At 33.0% G+C, this 14,802-nt stretch overlaps 1 protein-coding gene across 2 annotated transcripts in view; it reads right to left on the reverse strand.

Moving 5' to 3' along the window:
• LOC115245227 (glutamate receptor ionotropic, kainate 2) overlaps positions 1-14,802 on the reverse strand; it is a 160,312-nt gene that overhangs the window by 4,730 nt on the left and 140,780 nt on the right. The window contains exons 18-28 of one of the 2 annotated variants that reach the window (XM_029823445.1): positions 13,595-13,787; positions 8,517-8,714; positions 7,954-8,144; positions 7,449-7,606; positions 6,619-6,760; positions 5,886-6,188; positions 5,348-5,767; positions 5,124-5,208; positions 4,639-4,915; positions 4,105-4,303; positions 1,124-1,266 (exon numbers count right to left, since the gene is read on the reverse strand). In XM_029823445.1, coding sequence (XP_029679305.1) covers positions 1,124-1,266; positions 4,105-4,303; positions 4,639-4,915; positions 5,124-5,208; positions 5,348-5,767; positions 5,886-6,188; positions 6,619-6,760; positions 7,449-7,606; positions 7,954-8,144; positions 8,517-8,714; positions 13,595-13,787 — 2,309 coding nt within the window. Of the gene's footprint in view, positions 1-1,123; positions 1,267-4,104; positions 4,304-4,638; positions 4,916-5,123; positions 5,209-5,347; positions 5,768-5,885; positions 6,189-6,618; positions 6,761-7,448; positions 7,607-7,953; positions 8,145-8,516; positions 8,715-13,389; positions 13,788-14,802 lie in introns of those variants that run through there. The other variant, XM_029823447.1, reaches the window with a different exon arrangement.

Here is a 14,802-nt window from a genome sequence, read left to right on the forward strand (position 1 = left end):
TGTATATATATGTGTATTATATACAGAGTGTCACTTTGAAAACTTTCAGCTGGGATACTTCGGAAACTAGTAAAGATATCAAAACACAGTTTGGCGAGAATATAGGATAGCAAGAGGGACATTGAATCGCAGTATAATTGTCAAGGGTTGAGTCACCCTCTATGCGCCCTACCCCAACTTTAAAATCTCAAATGGCACTACTCCCTTTGCGATACCTCAAATTAAAAGTCTCAATGAGTACTTTTCACCTGCATAAGAAAAATTCAAATCGATTGATTTGATTTCGAATGATACCGGTTTAATTGAAAAAGTTATTATTTCTTAAAGCTGTAAATGAGGCACGTTTTATTTAATTTTTGTTCTTACAAAGTATTGTAATTATAGTAAAGGAATAGAAATAACCTTTATAGAAAAATTATAGGTTGTCCACTAATTTTTATAACTAATAGAAATAAAAATCCATTTATTACAATTTTTTATTTAAGTAAATATTCAAAATTGTGTTTACTATTTTTTAAGCAATAATAAAGACTGTTTTCAAATTCCGTCTTGACATTTTGAAACATTTGTCTGGGAATAAATCTTTCTTACGATCCGTTGCCGAAGTTGTTCAATCGTTGCAGGCTGTAATAACCCCACAAAAGTTATTTCTCCTTTACTATAATTACAATATTTTATAAGAACAAACCAAAATTAAATAAAACGTGTTTTATTTACAGCTTTAAGAAATAACAATTTTTTAAATCGAACCGGCATCATTCCAAAACAAATCGATCAATTTGAATTTTTTTGTGTAGGTGAAAAGTACTCGTTGAGACTTTTAATTTGAGATATCACAAAGGGGGTAATGCCATTTGAAATTTTAAAGTTTGGGTAAGGGGCGCGTAGAGAGTGACTCACCCCTTGACAGTTATACTGCGATTCGATGTCCCTCTTGCTATTCTATATTTTCCCCAAACTGTGTTTTGATATCTTTATTAGTTCCCAGGATATCCCGGCTGAAAGTTTTCAAACTGACATTCTGTATATATATATATACACATTACACATATAAAATAATATACATATGTATGTATAATACCAGATGTTAATACAATAAATATAAATATTATATAATATATACTCTATCGAACTGGATTCCATTAGAAATGCATAATCTTCGGTTTTGACCTTGTCCACACCATGTTTGTTTTCCTTTGGTAGCACCTCATCTTTATTTGCAATCATATAGTCGTACATTTTCTTGTACGTCGAATGATCGCTATGCTTGGAATTGACAAAATTCTTTATCAAAGAACTGTATTAGAATATAACTTATATTTATTGTGCATATTGTCTAATATTATTATTACAATTAATATTGTGAGTATCTAATGTGGATGAAGGGAAGCTCTTTTTTGTAAATATTTGTTCTTATTATTACGGCATTATTGTGGATTAATATTATTGCGAGAGATAATTATTATAAAATTTGTGTTATTCACTAGGGATAATTACAATAATATGCAAGAAACAAAGAAAACTGTTGGTGCAAATATGGAGAGCAAATGGTAATATTCAAAGGAAAAAGAGTTATCACGAATTGAAAGTAATTAGGGGATTTACTAATATTATTTTATTACTCTGATTAATAACTATTTAACCGATTATGTCTCGTGCGGGATTAATCACTATCGCTAATATTTACGATGCAAAATTATCTTTGTATGTGCCATATATATTTTGTGACGTTGCCGTCTCGCGCGCGTCCGCCGAGTCCCTCTCCGATCGAAAAAGCGCGGGCTGAAGGGCCGCGCCAGTCGAATCATTGCGAGAACCGTACCGTTACCTCCAGAGAGGCGTCATTAATGGAGATTTCGAGCGTAATGTTAATTTCGTTTGTGATTTTCTTTCGTATGAATAATTCATTTGGGAGCCTCATCGGAAGAAGAAGCGGAAAGTCGCTGAAGCGTCACGGAAAATACGATCGCCAATCAAGGAAGACCTTGGAGGGGCAAGGAGCCAGCAATTTGGAAACCCAAAACATCTAACGGCCAAACTAGCTACGTCACGACGGGATCAGAACCCGCACACGTGATGCGCAACGCACGGGACAGCGAGTTATAATAAATCTGTTAATTTCTCTGTTTAATTTACGAGTTTCCTTTCAGTTGTGTTTGTCGTTTCTGTAATTATCGCCTCTTGCATAAATTATCGCGTTCGATCAACACTCGCCCTGCCCCTCTACCGTTAGGCGAGCTAGTCAGCCCGTGGCGAATTCCGGCAATTCCTTTCGCGTTTATTTCGCGCCTATTTCGTGTTTCGCGAATTGATACGTAAAAGATCGTATCTGGCGCCCAAGTTCAATTCTCGCGATTATCTCTCGGATCTCGTCACGGTACGCGCGGAACTCCTAACACCCAGTTCCCACCTGGCGCGTGGATCTTTTTCTCCGTTTTCCCGTTTTTGTCAACGACCATTCCGCATCTCCCGTTCGGCAAATTAACTCCTGTTCGTCGCCGCAATTTACACCCGCGCGACGGAGAGAACGAGTCGGCAGCCGCGTTTATCGCTCAGCCGCGAGACGGTAGGAAAAGTCGTCGCAAACTATTCTTCAGAGTCTTTTAAAAATTACGCCATGGGCGATAATGTCGCCGTTGGCGAGGTGATATCGAGAATTGATTCGGACTTACGCCCGAATTATAGACGAACGTATTAATCAATTTCTTCGCAGTGCGAGGCGTAATTCAAGCCGAGCGGAGATTCCGGCCGATCTAACGGGTCGGTCTCGGCGTACGCAGTACGGGGTTTCGCGCCCCGCGTCTAACACCCAGTCTCGCAGCCGCGTTTCTTTTACCGCAGCCGTATATCCGCGCGGTTTATCATTACTATTCTCGAGGAGCTGCGGCTCCCGCTATTATAATAAATCTGTTAATTTCTCTGTTTAATTTACGAGTTTCCTTTCAGTTGTGCTTGTCGTTTCCGTAATTGTCGCCTCTTGCATAAATTATCGCGTTCGATTAACACTCGCCCTGCCCCTCTACCGTTAGGCGAGCTAGTCAGCCCGTGGCGAATTCCGGCAATTTCTTTCGCGTTTATTTCGCGCTTATTTTGTGTTTCGCGAATTGATACGTGAAAGATCGTATTTGGCGCCCAAGTTCGATTCTCGCGATTATCTCTCGGATCTTGTCACGGTACGCGCGGATCTCCTAACATCCCGTTCCCACCTGGCGCGTGGATCTTTTTCTCCGTTTTCCCGTTTTTGTCAACGATCATTCCGCATCTCCCGTTCGGCGAATTAGCTCCTGTTCGTCGCCGCAATTTACACCCGCGCGACGGAGAGAACGAGTCGGCGGCCGCGTTTATCGCTCAGCCGCGAGACGGTAGGAAAAGTCGTCGCAATTTATAGTAATAATATTTATAACAAAGAAATTATATAAGCAGAAAAAATAAATGACAAATGATTAATCATGGGATACTTTAAGTTCATGAGATTCTTACGTTCAAGAGAGATTACTCTCATATGCTATAAAAATAGCAAGTACTGTAAATATCCTGAAAAATCTATCACTGCGTACCCAATTATTTTTTATTAGATTATTATATGATTTATATGATTAATAACCATTTCATCAAAATAATTAGATAACCTCAGAGATAATTAAATCAATCTAAGCAATTTATGCATGTTTAAAAAGAGGAATTTGTAATTATATACTAATAAAATTCAAAAATTTTGAAAGCTAAGAACAAAAATTATTCCGAATTTCATATATTAAATGTCTGACATTTTGGAAATATTTTTTTATAAGTTAATATGAACGTTGGTAACACATTTTTTACAATATTATTTCTAGTTAAAATGTAAAATCACAGCATTATATATTGTGTAATTTCTTAATTATTTAAGATTTAACGAGATTGTTATGCTTCGAAAATCGATAAGCTAAATAATATTTTAGAAGAATTACGTTATATTATTAACCAATTATCAAATGTTTGCGCGAGTGTATTCTATATATCATGTAAATTTTCTATTATGTCATATGTATAAAAGCGATGTTATCGTTATAATTTGTCATTTTTGCATAAAATATCACAACAAATATAGAAGAATTTACTAACTTGGAAAAACTTCAACGTGGCTCCTGCATATTTAGCTCCATATTTGATATGATTCTCGTTTGCTAATTCTTCAACATTTTCGAAAGACTTTACTGGAGTCTCTACAGTCAAAAATGCCGCCAGATTAGCGGTGTAGCTAGACACCATAATAAGGCAAAAGAACCACCATAAACTTGCCATCATCCTTGTGGAGATACCTCTGTGAACAATTTATAGAAGAGAATTTATAGTTCCATTTTATAAACATTTTTTATATAATAGGGAATATATATATGTATACATATAAAATTTGTCGTCAAATAAAGCTATTAAAAATTTAAGCAGAAATGGTTATTTATAATGTGAAATTTTAGCAAAAATGGTTATTTAAGATGTGAAATTCAGTTATATGCACAGAGAAAATCTCCAGAAACACGTAAAAAATAGAAAACAAGTATATAGAAAAAAAGTACATACATATACATATATGTATAAAGAGAACGAAATTATTTTTATTATTTTTTAATTATTTTATTATTATTTTAAATATCTTACATTGGTGCGATTTCTGACCCTTGTTGCATAATTGCGCCTATTGCGAACCAGAACGCGTTTTTAAATGTAAACTGGTTTTCAAGTTCTTCAGCTTCTTCGATGCAAGGATAAGGATTGTTCCATTCTGATGGGCATAGCCTCCCCATTACAAAAAATAGTAAAGACACTATGATATATACGCCGATTAAGTAGGACCAGACCTCGTTTGAAAATGGTGATAGAAATGAAAACAAGCTAGGAGGTTTTTTTCCTGGCTTGCGAAACAAAATGCTAATACCTGTAAAATCATATAAAACTTGATATATGAGCTATATGAATTAGTTATTTTGTAAATGAATAGTAAAATTAATAATAAAAGATAAGAAGTAAATAAATTAATAGTAAAGAAGAAATTTATTTGAAACTTGATAAAATCTATAATATAAATAATATTAAATTGTATACTACATTAGATTTATTGTACGTTACATTAAATTGTGTATTACCCAAGTTCATGAAGGGGTTTGTAAAATCGACCGCCATTTGTCTTTCCTCGGTAATTGTCAGATCCGTAATAGCAAAATCTGCTTGCTAAAAAAGAATATCATATACATATATTTCTCTTTCTCTTTTCGATATTTATAAACTTTATAATTTTAATCTTAATAATCTCATAAAAGATTACAAATAATATCAGAGAGATATTAATTGATATTTAACTAGTACTAACATCAGTTCTAATTTTTCCAAGCATACCCGACCACTCTTTAGTTCTATTATTCAAAACTCCATAATCCTTTTCTACTTGCAATGTATAATTAAATTTAAGTATTTGACTGATGCTATCAATTATGTCAACACCAAATCCTTCGTAACGTTCGTTGCCAATTAGGTTCGTATGTGATTCCTTCACATAGCCATACGGTTCTGTTAGCGATATTAAAACTATAAAAGTTTTATTTTGCAAGTTTAATTCGATATTTGACTCTTTAGGTTCTGGTATCCAATCAATGTTCTTTCCATTTGTACTATTCCATACACCTATTTTTTTCAAGCCATTTTCGGTCAAACGTACAACATCTAGTTGTATATTACTGCGAAAACCGTCTCGGTCAAATTTTACAAGGCCCGTTAATCCTTGTGTTTCAGTCTGAAAGCGAAATAATGTGATAAGATTTGTTTGTAACGCGGCTGGAAGAAAATCTTGTATGTATTGTTGTAAAAGATGTTCAAAATATTCAAACTAAAGCTTTTTTTTTATATCTTACCGATCGCATAAAGTTGCTCAAACTCAGTCCGTGTTCCCATCTGTCACTACCATCACAAGGCAATTTCTTGACATCACCTTTGATGGCATCTTCCAATTGCTTGAAAGCCCTCGCAAATAATTGTACCGCGTCATACATGAGAGCGGGTTCAACTTGTAGCTGCGAGGGATTGTCTAAGCCCCATTCCTTCTTATGTTTCTTTAAAGTTTGTTGAACTATCGGATCTTCAGGGTCAATCAGGCGCAAGCCGGTGAAATTGACGCCAGAATACTGATATGGCTCTAAATCCAAAGTTTGCAGATCCTGCCATACATACATATTCGTCGACATATATCATTTTAACTATTAGATCTTTTAGATGGAACATAAACCGTGCAAAATAAATTGTACTCATATAATTTACATATCATCAAAGTTCTGCTTTCAATGTAATATCAAAAAACAAATAATTTATTTTTTGAAATTTCTAAGCATTTGTGTATTATGTTTACAAACTAAATTTTGCACTTTTTATCAAAGATTGTTTTACGTAATTATTTTAGGTTTTTATTAAAATATTATAACGAGCACTGTAATCACACATATGTATTTTGATATAATAGATTTCTAATAAAAATAAAGTTTATGCGAGACGATTGAACGTAGATTCTATCATGAAATAATTTTGACATAATATTATTAGGACAGCGCAATTGTTTTAATTTGTATATATAACGCAACTTATATGTCTTACCAAAGATGTTACAATCACTTTGTATTTTTCAGATAAGATGCCAACTTGTTGAGCCTGCTTGAGAACTTCACTGAGTATCTTGGACGAACAATCGATGATAATATTCTCTATTTCTGATGTTTTGATTTCTTGCATCGCTTGCCTACACAGGATTCGACGCCAAACTATACAATTAATCGATATCCTGGGAATCTTCTTCAATTAATTAAACTCGCAAATCTTTCTACTCCCACCTAATTACTTTTGATATGATTATTATTTATAATTATTATTTATAATGACATAATCATTATTTATAATGACTATAAATTGCAAATTATCTAATCGCCTTTTTTGATCAAAAAAATGTTCAATACCAACTACTTCGATATTGAAAAGTGTTATTAAATATATTGTTGCGAAATATATTGTCTCAGAGACAATCTTTATCTTCTTGATTAACTTCACGATTATTATAAATTGATCAAACACAGAAAAATACAAATATTGCAGCAAGATCGTAACGCAGAAACGCAACAATACATTTTAATGACAATTTTGAGAATACTCGTATGTTCATGATAATACAATACATTAAACGACTGAGAGAATAAATATCAGAACATAATAAGCAAACGATGAGCGTAAAAATGATGACAAAAACGTTATCAATTATTGATATAACGTTGACAAATATGTACATATATTTCATGAATATATAGAAATAGAGAAGGGTAATCAGTCAATTCTATAGGATATTTCCAGAGAGTTTGAGCAGTTTTTACATGACTGAGGGATTAGAAGATCCCATCAAGATACACTACGAAATTAGACATTTCTGTATTCTGTACCTATAATTCAGTCCGTGACCCAAGTGATACATAAATGCAGAGTTGCCATGAGAGTCCCCTCGTTTCAGCAAAAGATGCATGCGAATAAGACTGTCGGTGTTCTCGTAGAGTATTGCAAAAGACTTCCATTTAAAATCTGTTACCAATTGATCGTATATCTGTGAAAGTTCCGTTGACAATCGTTATGTTACAGTTATACGTCAAATATAAGGGTAAGATTAAAATTTCAAGTAATATTATAAATGAAAAGGAATAAAAAAGATACAAAGAGACAGATATGCTAATATTTTATGATAATTGCAATTAATTTATTCTTTATCTTTCACCTTTTTGCATCACATTGATGTGTAGACAGAAATTTTATCTTATTTATATATTGATAGATGATTTTAATGATTTTATTTGGCAATTCAAAATTGATTATAGCTCACATATATAATATTACTCATATAATTTATTTTAATATGCGATAATAATATTGATCTTTCAAACTTCATTTACTTACTCGTGATAACGAGCTCACGTGCGGATAGAGATTCAAACTTAATCCACGTGACTGAGTTGATTCACTAGAATCCTGTTGCACGGAGATGTGTGGTACTTCCAATATATCGCATATGCTTTGCACGTACTCTGCGGTCACTTTTTCTTCAGGTCCGAAGATCCCAACTATTCCTGTTTTTATCAACTCGCATACTAAACATTCCGAAAAAGATCAATACAAAATACACGTGATAATATAATAAAATTACGTTATTTCGGAAAAGTAATTGCAACGATTATCTATATATATTATCTAATTTCTATTTGAGAATTTATGTGAAAGGATATATTACATTCATATATATATACATTTTATTTAAGCATCTAAAAAGACTGCATAAGCGTGTCATAATGTTACTGTGCGCTCGTGTTTATGTTCCATTAAAGAAGATAAATATAATCATCTTTTTGTTTAATGTATTTTGATATCAGACGTAAGCTGATACAAAATGGGAATCTCACAATCAGATATAATTTAGCGTCAAATCCTGCCATCTCATTTTGGCGTTAGTTACAATGCTTTACCTTTCAATGATACCTCAAACAGTGTGTCTGTTTCAACATCGGTCACTTCCGATCCCAAATACACATTTAAGAGTTCTTCGTTTCCATGCCTTTCTTTGTTAACCGCTTTCACTGATGATTCGAACATCCGCTGGATGTCCGAATTCTGCTTCATATCCGCTTCATCTTGGTCGAATAGTCCCACTATAATATATAGCCGATTCTTTTTAAAGTCCAGACACGCTGACACGACCGAAATAGCTCACGAAGCTCTTCCGTAAAGTATAGTGCGTATTATCGCATATGCGCAAAGTTGAGGGAATGCGTTTCTTTCACAATATTTTTATTTTTTTAACATTTAAAGATAATAGCAACGGAGTAATATTAGATATTCGACAATAATATTGCAAACATTTAACAAGAATTTTGAAAAGATTAAAAAAGATATCCATTATAAATAGATTTAGTACACGGAAAAAAAAAATTAGCTGCCGTAGCTAAAAACTGCGTGTGGTAACTAGATTTCAGTCGTAATATATGGACAGCGAACATCTTAGCTGTGAGACCTATTTATTAGGTGCAACAGCAAACATCTTAGCTGTGATACCTATTTATTAAGTGGAACAGCAAACCGTTTTGCTGCAGTTTAGAAATTTATTTTGCAAACCATGATTAGCTATGGTAGCGAAAATTTTTTTTTCCGTGTATATATCTCGTAAAAAAACTACTTGAAACAGAAGACTATAATTTATGTCGCTAAATATTTGTCTACATTTTATCAAAATGTTTTGTCAAAATCCGTAACAAAAAATGAATGCGAAAATAATGTTTTCGATGTACATTTATTTTATTCATATTTTTCTCATAGATCAAAGTTAGTGAATCTTACCTATAACGACCTTTTTAATAAAACCTGACACATGCACGCAGGACAGAAATATCGCCAATAATATCAGCAGACATTTGGTCACCATCTTACGATCATTCTGCGCACATACAAGTAAAATCAAAATAAAATTAAAATGCATGCGCAGGTGCGGGTGTGTATCTAATAAAATCGAAGAGAGAAAGAGAAAGAGAGAGATATATATATAAACGGTGTGTATACGATGCACACGACTAAACGGAAAGATCTTGAACAAGCACTTAAACGATCGACGTTATATAAACTAGCCAGAAGGCATCGCGCCGCCTGAAAGTCGCTCTCTCAGCGTGCATAAATATTTAGATCTGTCTAAAATCAATCTTCCAATATTAAGTCTAGTTATTTGCTTGTGTGCTCTTAATAAATTCGTTTGTAGCGATCTCTCTCAGTAGTATTTCCACGCGACATCTCCTCTCTCTTTCTTTCTCTGCGTAATGTGATTTTTATATTAAAATATTAATATACGATATTTACAAGCAGTAATTCATGAGTAGCATATAAATTGTAAGTTGCGCACGGATACTGATACGGCAATTTATTACACAATATGTCCAAGAATTTTCATATATTTTTTCACTTACAAGTTTTTAGACGAATTTAAATATTTCTTAAAAATTTTAATTGGCGATTATTATTAGCATTAAATATCTTTGATTAAACTTTATTTAATTTAATGTCAATTTTTTTTACATTAGAATAAAAATTTAATAAAAAATTAACTGAAAAATAAGTATAATCATATCAAGTTTACTTCAAAAATTTAATTTATTAAAATCCTTTAATTTTCAATTTTACTTATTTTAATTATTTATTTTAATTGACTACGAACAATTACATTTCCGCATTCATGCTGAAAAAATTTTGAATGAAAGTGTGTGTGTGTGTGTGTTGTATAAAAATTTATGTAGGAAAAATTATTAAAGTTCTGAATTATGTACTCGTGAATAAATAAGTTATTTGAAAAATCCTTGTCGTATGACGGGTACTATCGATATAATTAATTTCTCAAAGCTATATAAATATTTGTCCGACATTCTCTTGGGTATTTTTTATTCGCCGGAGACGACCAGTGTCTGTCTCGAGAGTGCGAGCTTTTAGCAACATCTCATACGCATTCAGAGTTCCACGTAATCTACTGTCATCGTGCCAAATGCACGCAGTCTGGCGCGTTCTTTTTCATTCATTCATCGTCGGGCACGCATTCACGTCTATTTATCAGAGCCATTTTAGATATTTCACAAAGTGTCGGTTTATTCGGCTACATTACACGGAATAAATCATGAGCTGTAGAGAATTGCTGTGATCAGATCTTTATACGGTCCAGCACGCGTCGACACGACATGGAAAACTAACGAAAATCTTAAGAGAGCGCATAACGACGTCGATATATTTAGACATCGAGCGTCGCCGCCGCCACTGATGCTTGTCGTGTTCGTCGTGTGACATAGATTTCAACGGAATATAATTGGAAGTTTGTGCCAACGCTCGTGAGCGAATACAGCACAGTAAATTGAATAGGAAAGTCCTTTACCATTTTGCGTGATTTTTGTAATAATTATTGAGAAATTAATTAAAAAAGATCGACCAATTCGCGTGAGTATAAGCGCGCGGCGAGAAAGAACGGTCCAGAGACAACCCAAAAGTTTGTGGTCGCTAGGCGCGCGACGAAGTTTTGGGAGAAGCGCTTTACAAATGATTGGAACAGGAAAAGATATTAATTTTTTTATCATTTCTAGTTAATTGCTATAAATATCTGATTTCGCTATTTATTGATTTACGGCGAACGACTGGAGCACAGTTTTGTATGAACGAATAAAAATTTTTGATATCAAAAAAGTTTACCCGTACGAGCTATATTTATATATTGTTAATATAAAAGTGTATAAATATTCCAATATTTTAAATAAATAAGTACACATTGACATTTTCCAAATAAAATACTGATATATTTATTTTTTGTTAATTTGTCTATTTTTTATTTTGTAGTTGATTAGAATTACAATTTATATAATCCAACAGAGAATCGATAAATAATACAATTAGCCAAAATTAATGGTATGATTGGCAATTAATAATCACCGATGAATAGGGGAAACGGATGTCACGAAGGCACAATTACAACAGAGGATGTTGGATGAGAATTTACAGACGATTAATTTATTCACGTTTAATATGATGCTTGTAGTACATTTTATATAAGAAGTAGAATCGATAGGCTCTTAACAAACTCGTATGTCGCGACGTGTAAACGCAAGTATGTAACAAGTTTATCGACGATATTTACAGTTGGCACCGTATCGGTGTCAATGTGCGCGCGCGCGTGCGTATATATATGTATATATGTATATATTGAGTGTTCGTATGCGCGTTTTTATGGTCGCATTCAGAACTTGATAAATCGCATCAAGAGTAACGAAATCCGTGGAATGTATGCAAGTACAAGAGAGAAGGAAATAAAATGTGGATTATACATTCATCTTCGCTTTTTCACGCTCAGTCTTAAAATAATGTTCGTAGAAGCTATTGGAATATCACACATTCTTTAACGCAGTATAATCGAGCATTCGTATTCTGATTTACACATCACTCTTTTCCGAGAATTTCGGTTTAAAGGTAGATTATAATCGGTGCTCGGATCTTTTTTTACATTTTCTTGTTTTACGATAGAAGGAAGACTCAACATGAATACTGTTTGGTTCACAAAGTCCGCATAAACACGATTAAACGGAAACGTTGATCGGATGAACAAGAATTAGTAATAACAATAGTACGTATTCTTTGAAAATAATCTGAGCATTGTTAGCAGCGATTTTTTGCATTCGACGGAATGTCTGCCAACGCGTTTTGAAAACGCGAAGAATATATTATCCGAATAGTTTGAATAATTAGAACAGTCTGTAATCGTTAGTTCTAATTTGTTCAAGTAATATTTCATTGACCTTATGGACCCCGTACGAGACCAGCTAAGGATAGGAATAAATTCAGATAAAAGTATGTTCAAATATATAAAATATCTATCGCGAATTACATATACAAAATAATTGTGGATTGCGATAAAATTGTGCAAATGACCATTCGCGCAATCTCATTATTCGTCGTAGAGAATTTACATGCGCAAATTCACGTTTTATTATGTTTGAAGGAATTCACGCACGTCGGTGACTACATACTCAGATTGATTTCAATAGGATACTTTACTTTACGAGATAGCGACAGTACATCTCTAACGTCAATGAAAGGCCACCTATATAATTTCATGCGACTCTTGTTCACTCGCTCGTTTTCTCGCACGCACTCTTCTGGTATCGCGTTTAACAAGTAGACCCTATGAGGGACTAGATGGTGGACTATCTTATTCGATAGTTCGTAAAAAAAGGGACAGATAGACGTGTACATACAGTTAGAGGTAAGTCTTTACACAGCGATCCAAATCGCATCGCAAATTCCCGTCTCGTAACGAATTTACAGGAATCTCCTTGGGCTAATAATGCCAAGTCGTGTTTAATTTAAAAAAAAGTTAGTTTCTCTATAATAACAATTTTACACAATTGTTCACATTTTTAACAGATTTAAAATTTTGCTTAATATTATAAATAATTTCATAAATAAATAATTTTTATTTTATGATAATTTTGTTTTCTGATCAGATTTTGTTTTGTTAATCGATCATTTTATATGTCAGTACGCACCTTAACGTACGAGCAGTACATAATAATGGATTCTCGCGTCCTAGCTACCACACATCAATGGGTTGTCTCTTTTTATGAATTGGTCGATTTTTTAATTAATTTCTCAATAATTATTACGAAAATCGCAAGATGGTAAAGGACTTTTCTGTTCAGTTTACTGTGCTCTACTCGCTCACGAGCGTTGGCATAATCTTTACCGGACACCCTGTATATATCGTGTTTAATTTAAAAAAAAGTTAGTTTCTCTATAATAACAATTTTACACAATTGTTCACATTTTTAACAGATTTAAAATTTTGCTTAATATTATAAATAATTTCATAAATAAATAATTTTTATTTTATGATAATTTTGTTTTTTGATCAGATTTTGTTTTGTTAATCGATCATTTTATATATTTCAAATCGCATGTGAGTGAAGCAATCAACTCCGTAAAGAAATTTAACATTCGGTCTTTCTTCGTTCGGTCAGGCGTTCTTTTGCTCACGTCAAAGGCGCTTTTCCGATGAAGTGCCTGTACTTGTTGCACGCCGCGTATCTGCCTTCCTCCAAGACGATCGACAGGCTCGAGTGTTGCCTCTGACGTCGACAAAGTACCTTCCTCGACGGCTTTTTATTCCCGTTGCCGCAGTCCAAAGCGTATCGCAATTCGCTCGCCATTTCCGAGCACACAGACTTCTGAAAGTTTCACGGAAAGAGTATTGCGACATGCTTACGTATTGGCTCGCGAACGAGTCGTTTAGAGATTATAATTGCAGTTAAAAGTGTTTAATCACAATTACTATGCGAAATTGAAATTTATTATTAGAACTTATAGACACTGTAACTAGAGAGAAATTGCCATTATTTTAATGTTGCTATTAATTTTTGTATTTAACCTTATTAATTCAAACTTGATTGACTTTCCATTTAGTTTTCAGATTTTAAATTTTATCATTAAATTGATTATTATTAATGATTTTTCTTTTATTTATTTTCTAATTGATTATCGAGAGATACTAAACAATTTATATATTTTTTCTAAATGAAATATATATAGGCTTTTTATTCCCGTTGCCGCAGTCCAAAGCGTATCGCAATTCGCTCGCCATTTCCGAGCACACAGACTTCTGAAAGTTTCACGGAAAGAGTATTGCGACATGCTTACGTATTGGCTCGCGAACGAGTCGTTTAGCTTAAACTCACTATATTAAAATTTAAACTTTAAAATCCGCTTTATTTGCAAAGACGCAGTTAAAAGTTCTCTTAACGAAAGGTAATCTTTGTTCAAAATGTTTGAGCTGAGAAAGATTTTAATATCACTTATATAAGAAAATCTACAATAAGTAAGATATGATTGAATATATCGGAAAAGAAAGGAACGATTGGAGATGAAAAATCCATATTGTTGAAATTCATTGTTGAAATAATTTTGGATTTAATATCTTACAAAAATTCAAAAAAAGTTTTAACTGAGCTTGTGCAAGCAATAAATCATGGGTATAATTATGCATGCAAGTTTATAAAAACCTCAAAATTTCTGCTTTTATGACATTAAATTTACTATGAAATCTTCACAGTCACAATGAATAATATTTCTCGTAATAATATAAATATTAATTATATAAATATATAAAATTAATTATAAAAATTATTATATAGATATTGAATTTTTTTTTTCAATGTATTATATTTTTAAATCATTAAAATATTT

This window comes from Formica exsecta, unplaced genomic scaffold (genome assembly GCF_003651465.1).
Source record: "Formica exsecta isolate Colony F162 unplaced genomic scaffold, ASM365146v1 scaffold93, whole genome shotgun sequence".
NCBI classification, from domain to species: domain Eukaryota; kingdom Metazoa; phylum Arthropoda; class Insecta; order Hymenoptera; family Formicidae; genus Formica; species Formica exsecta.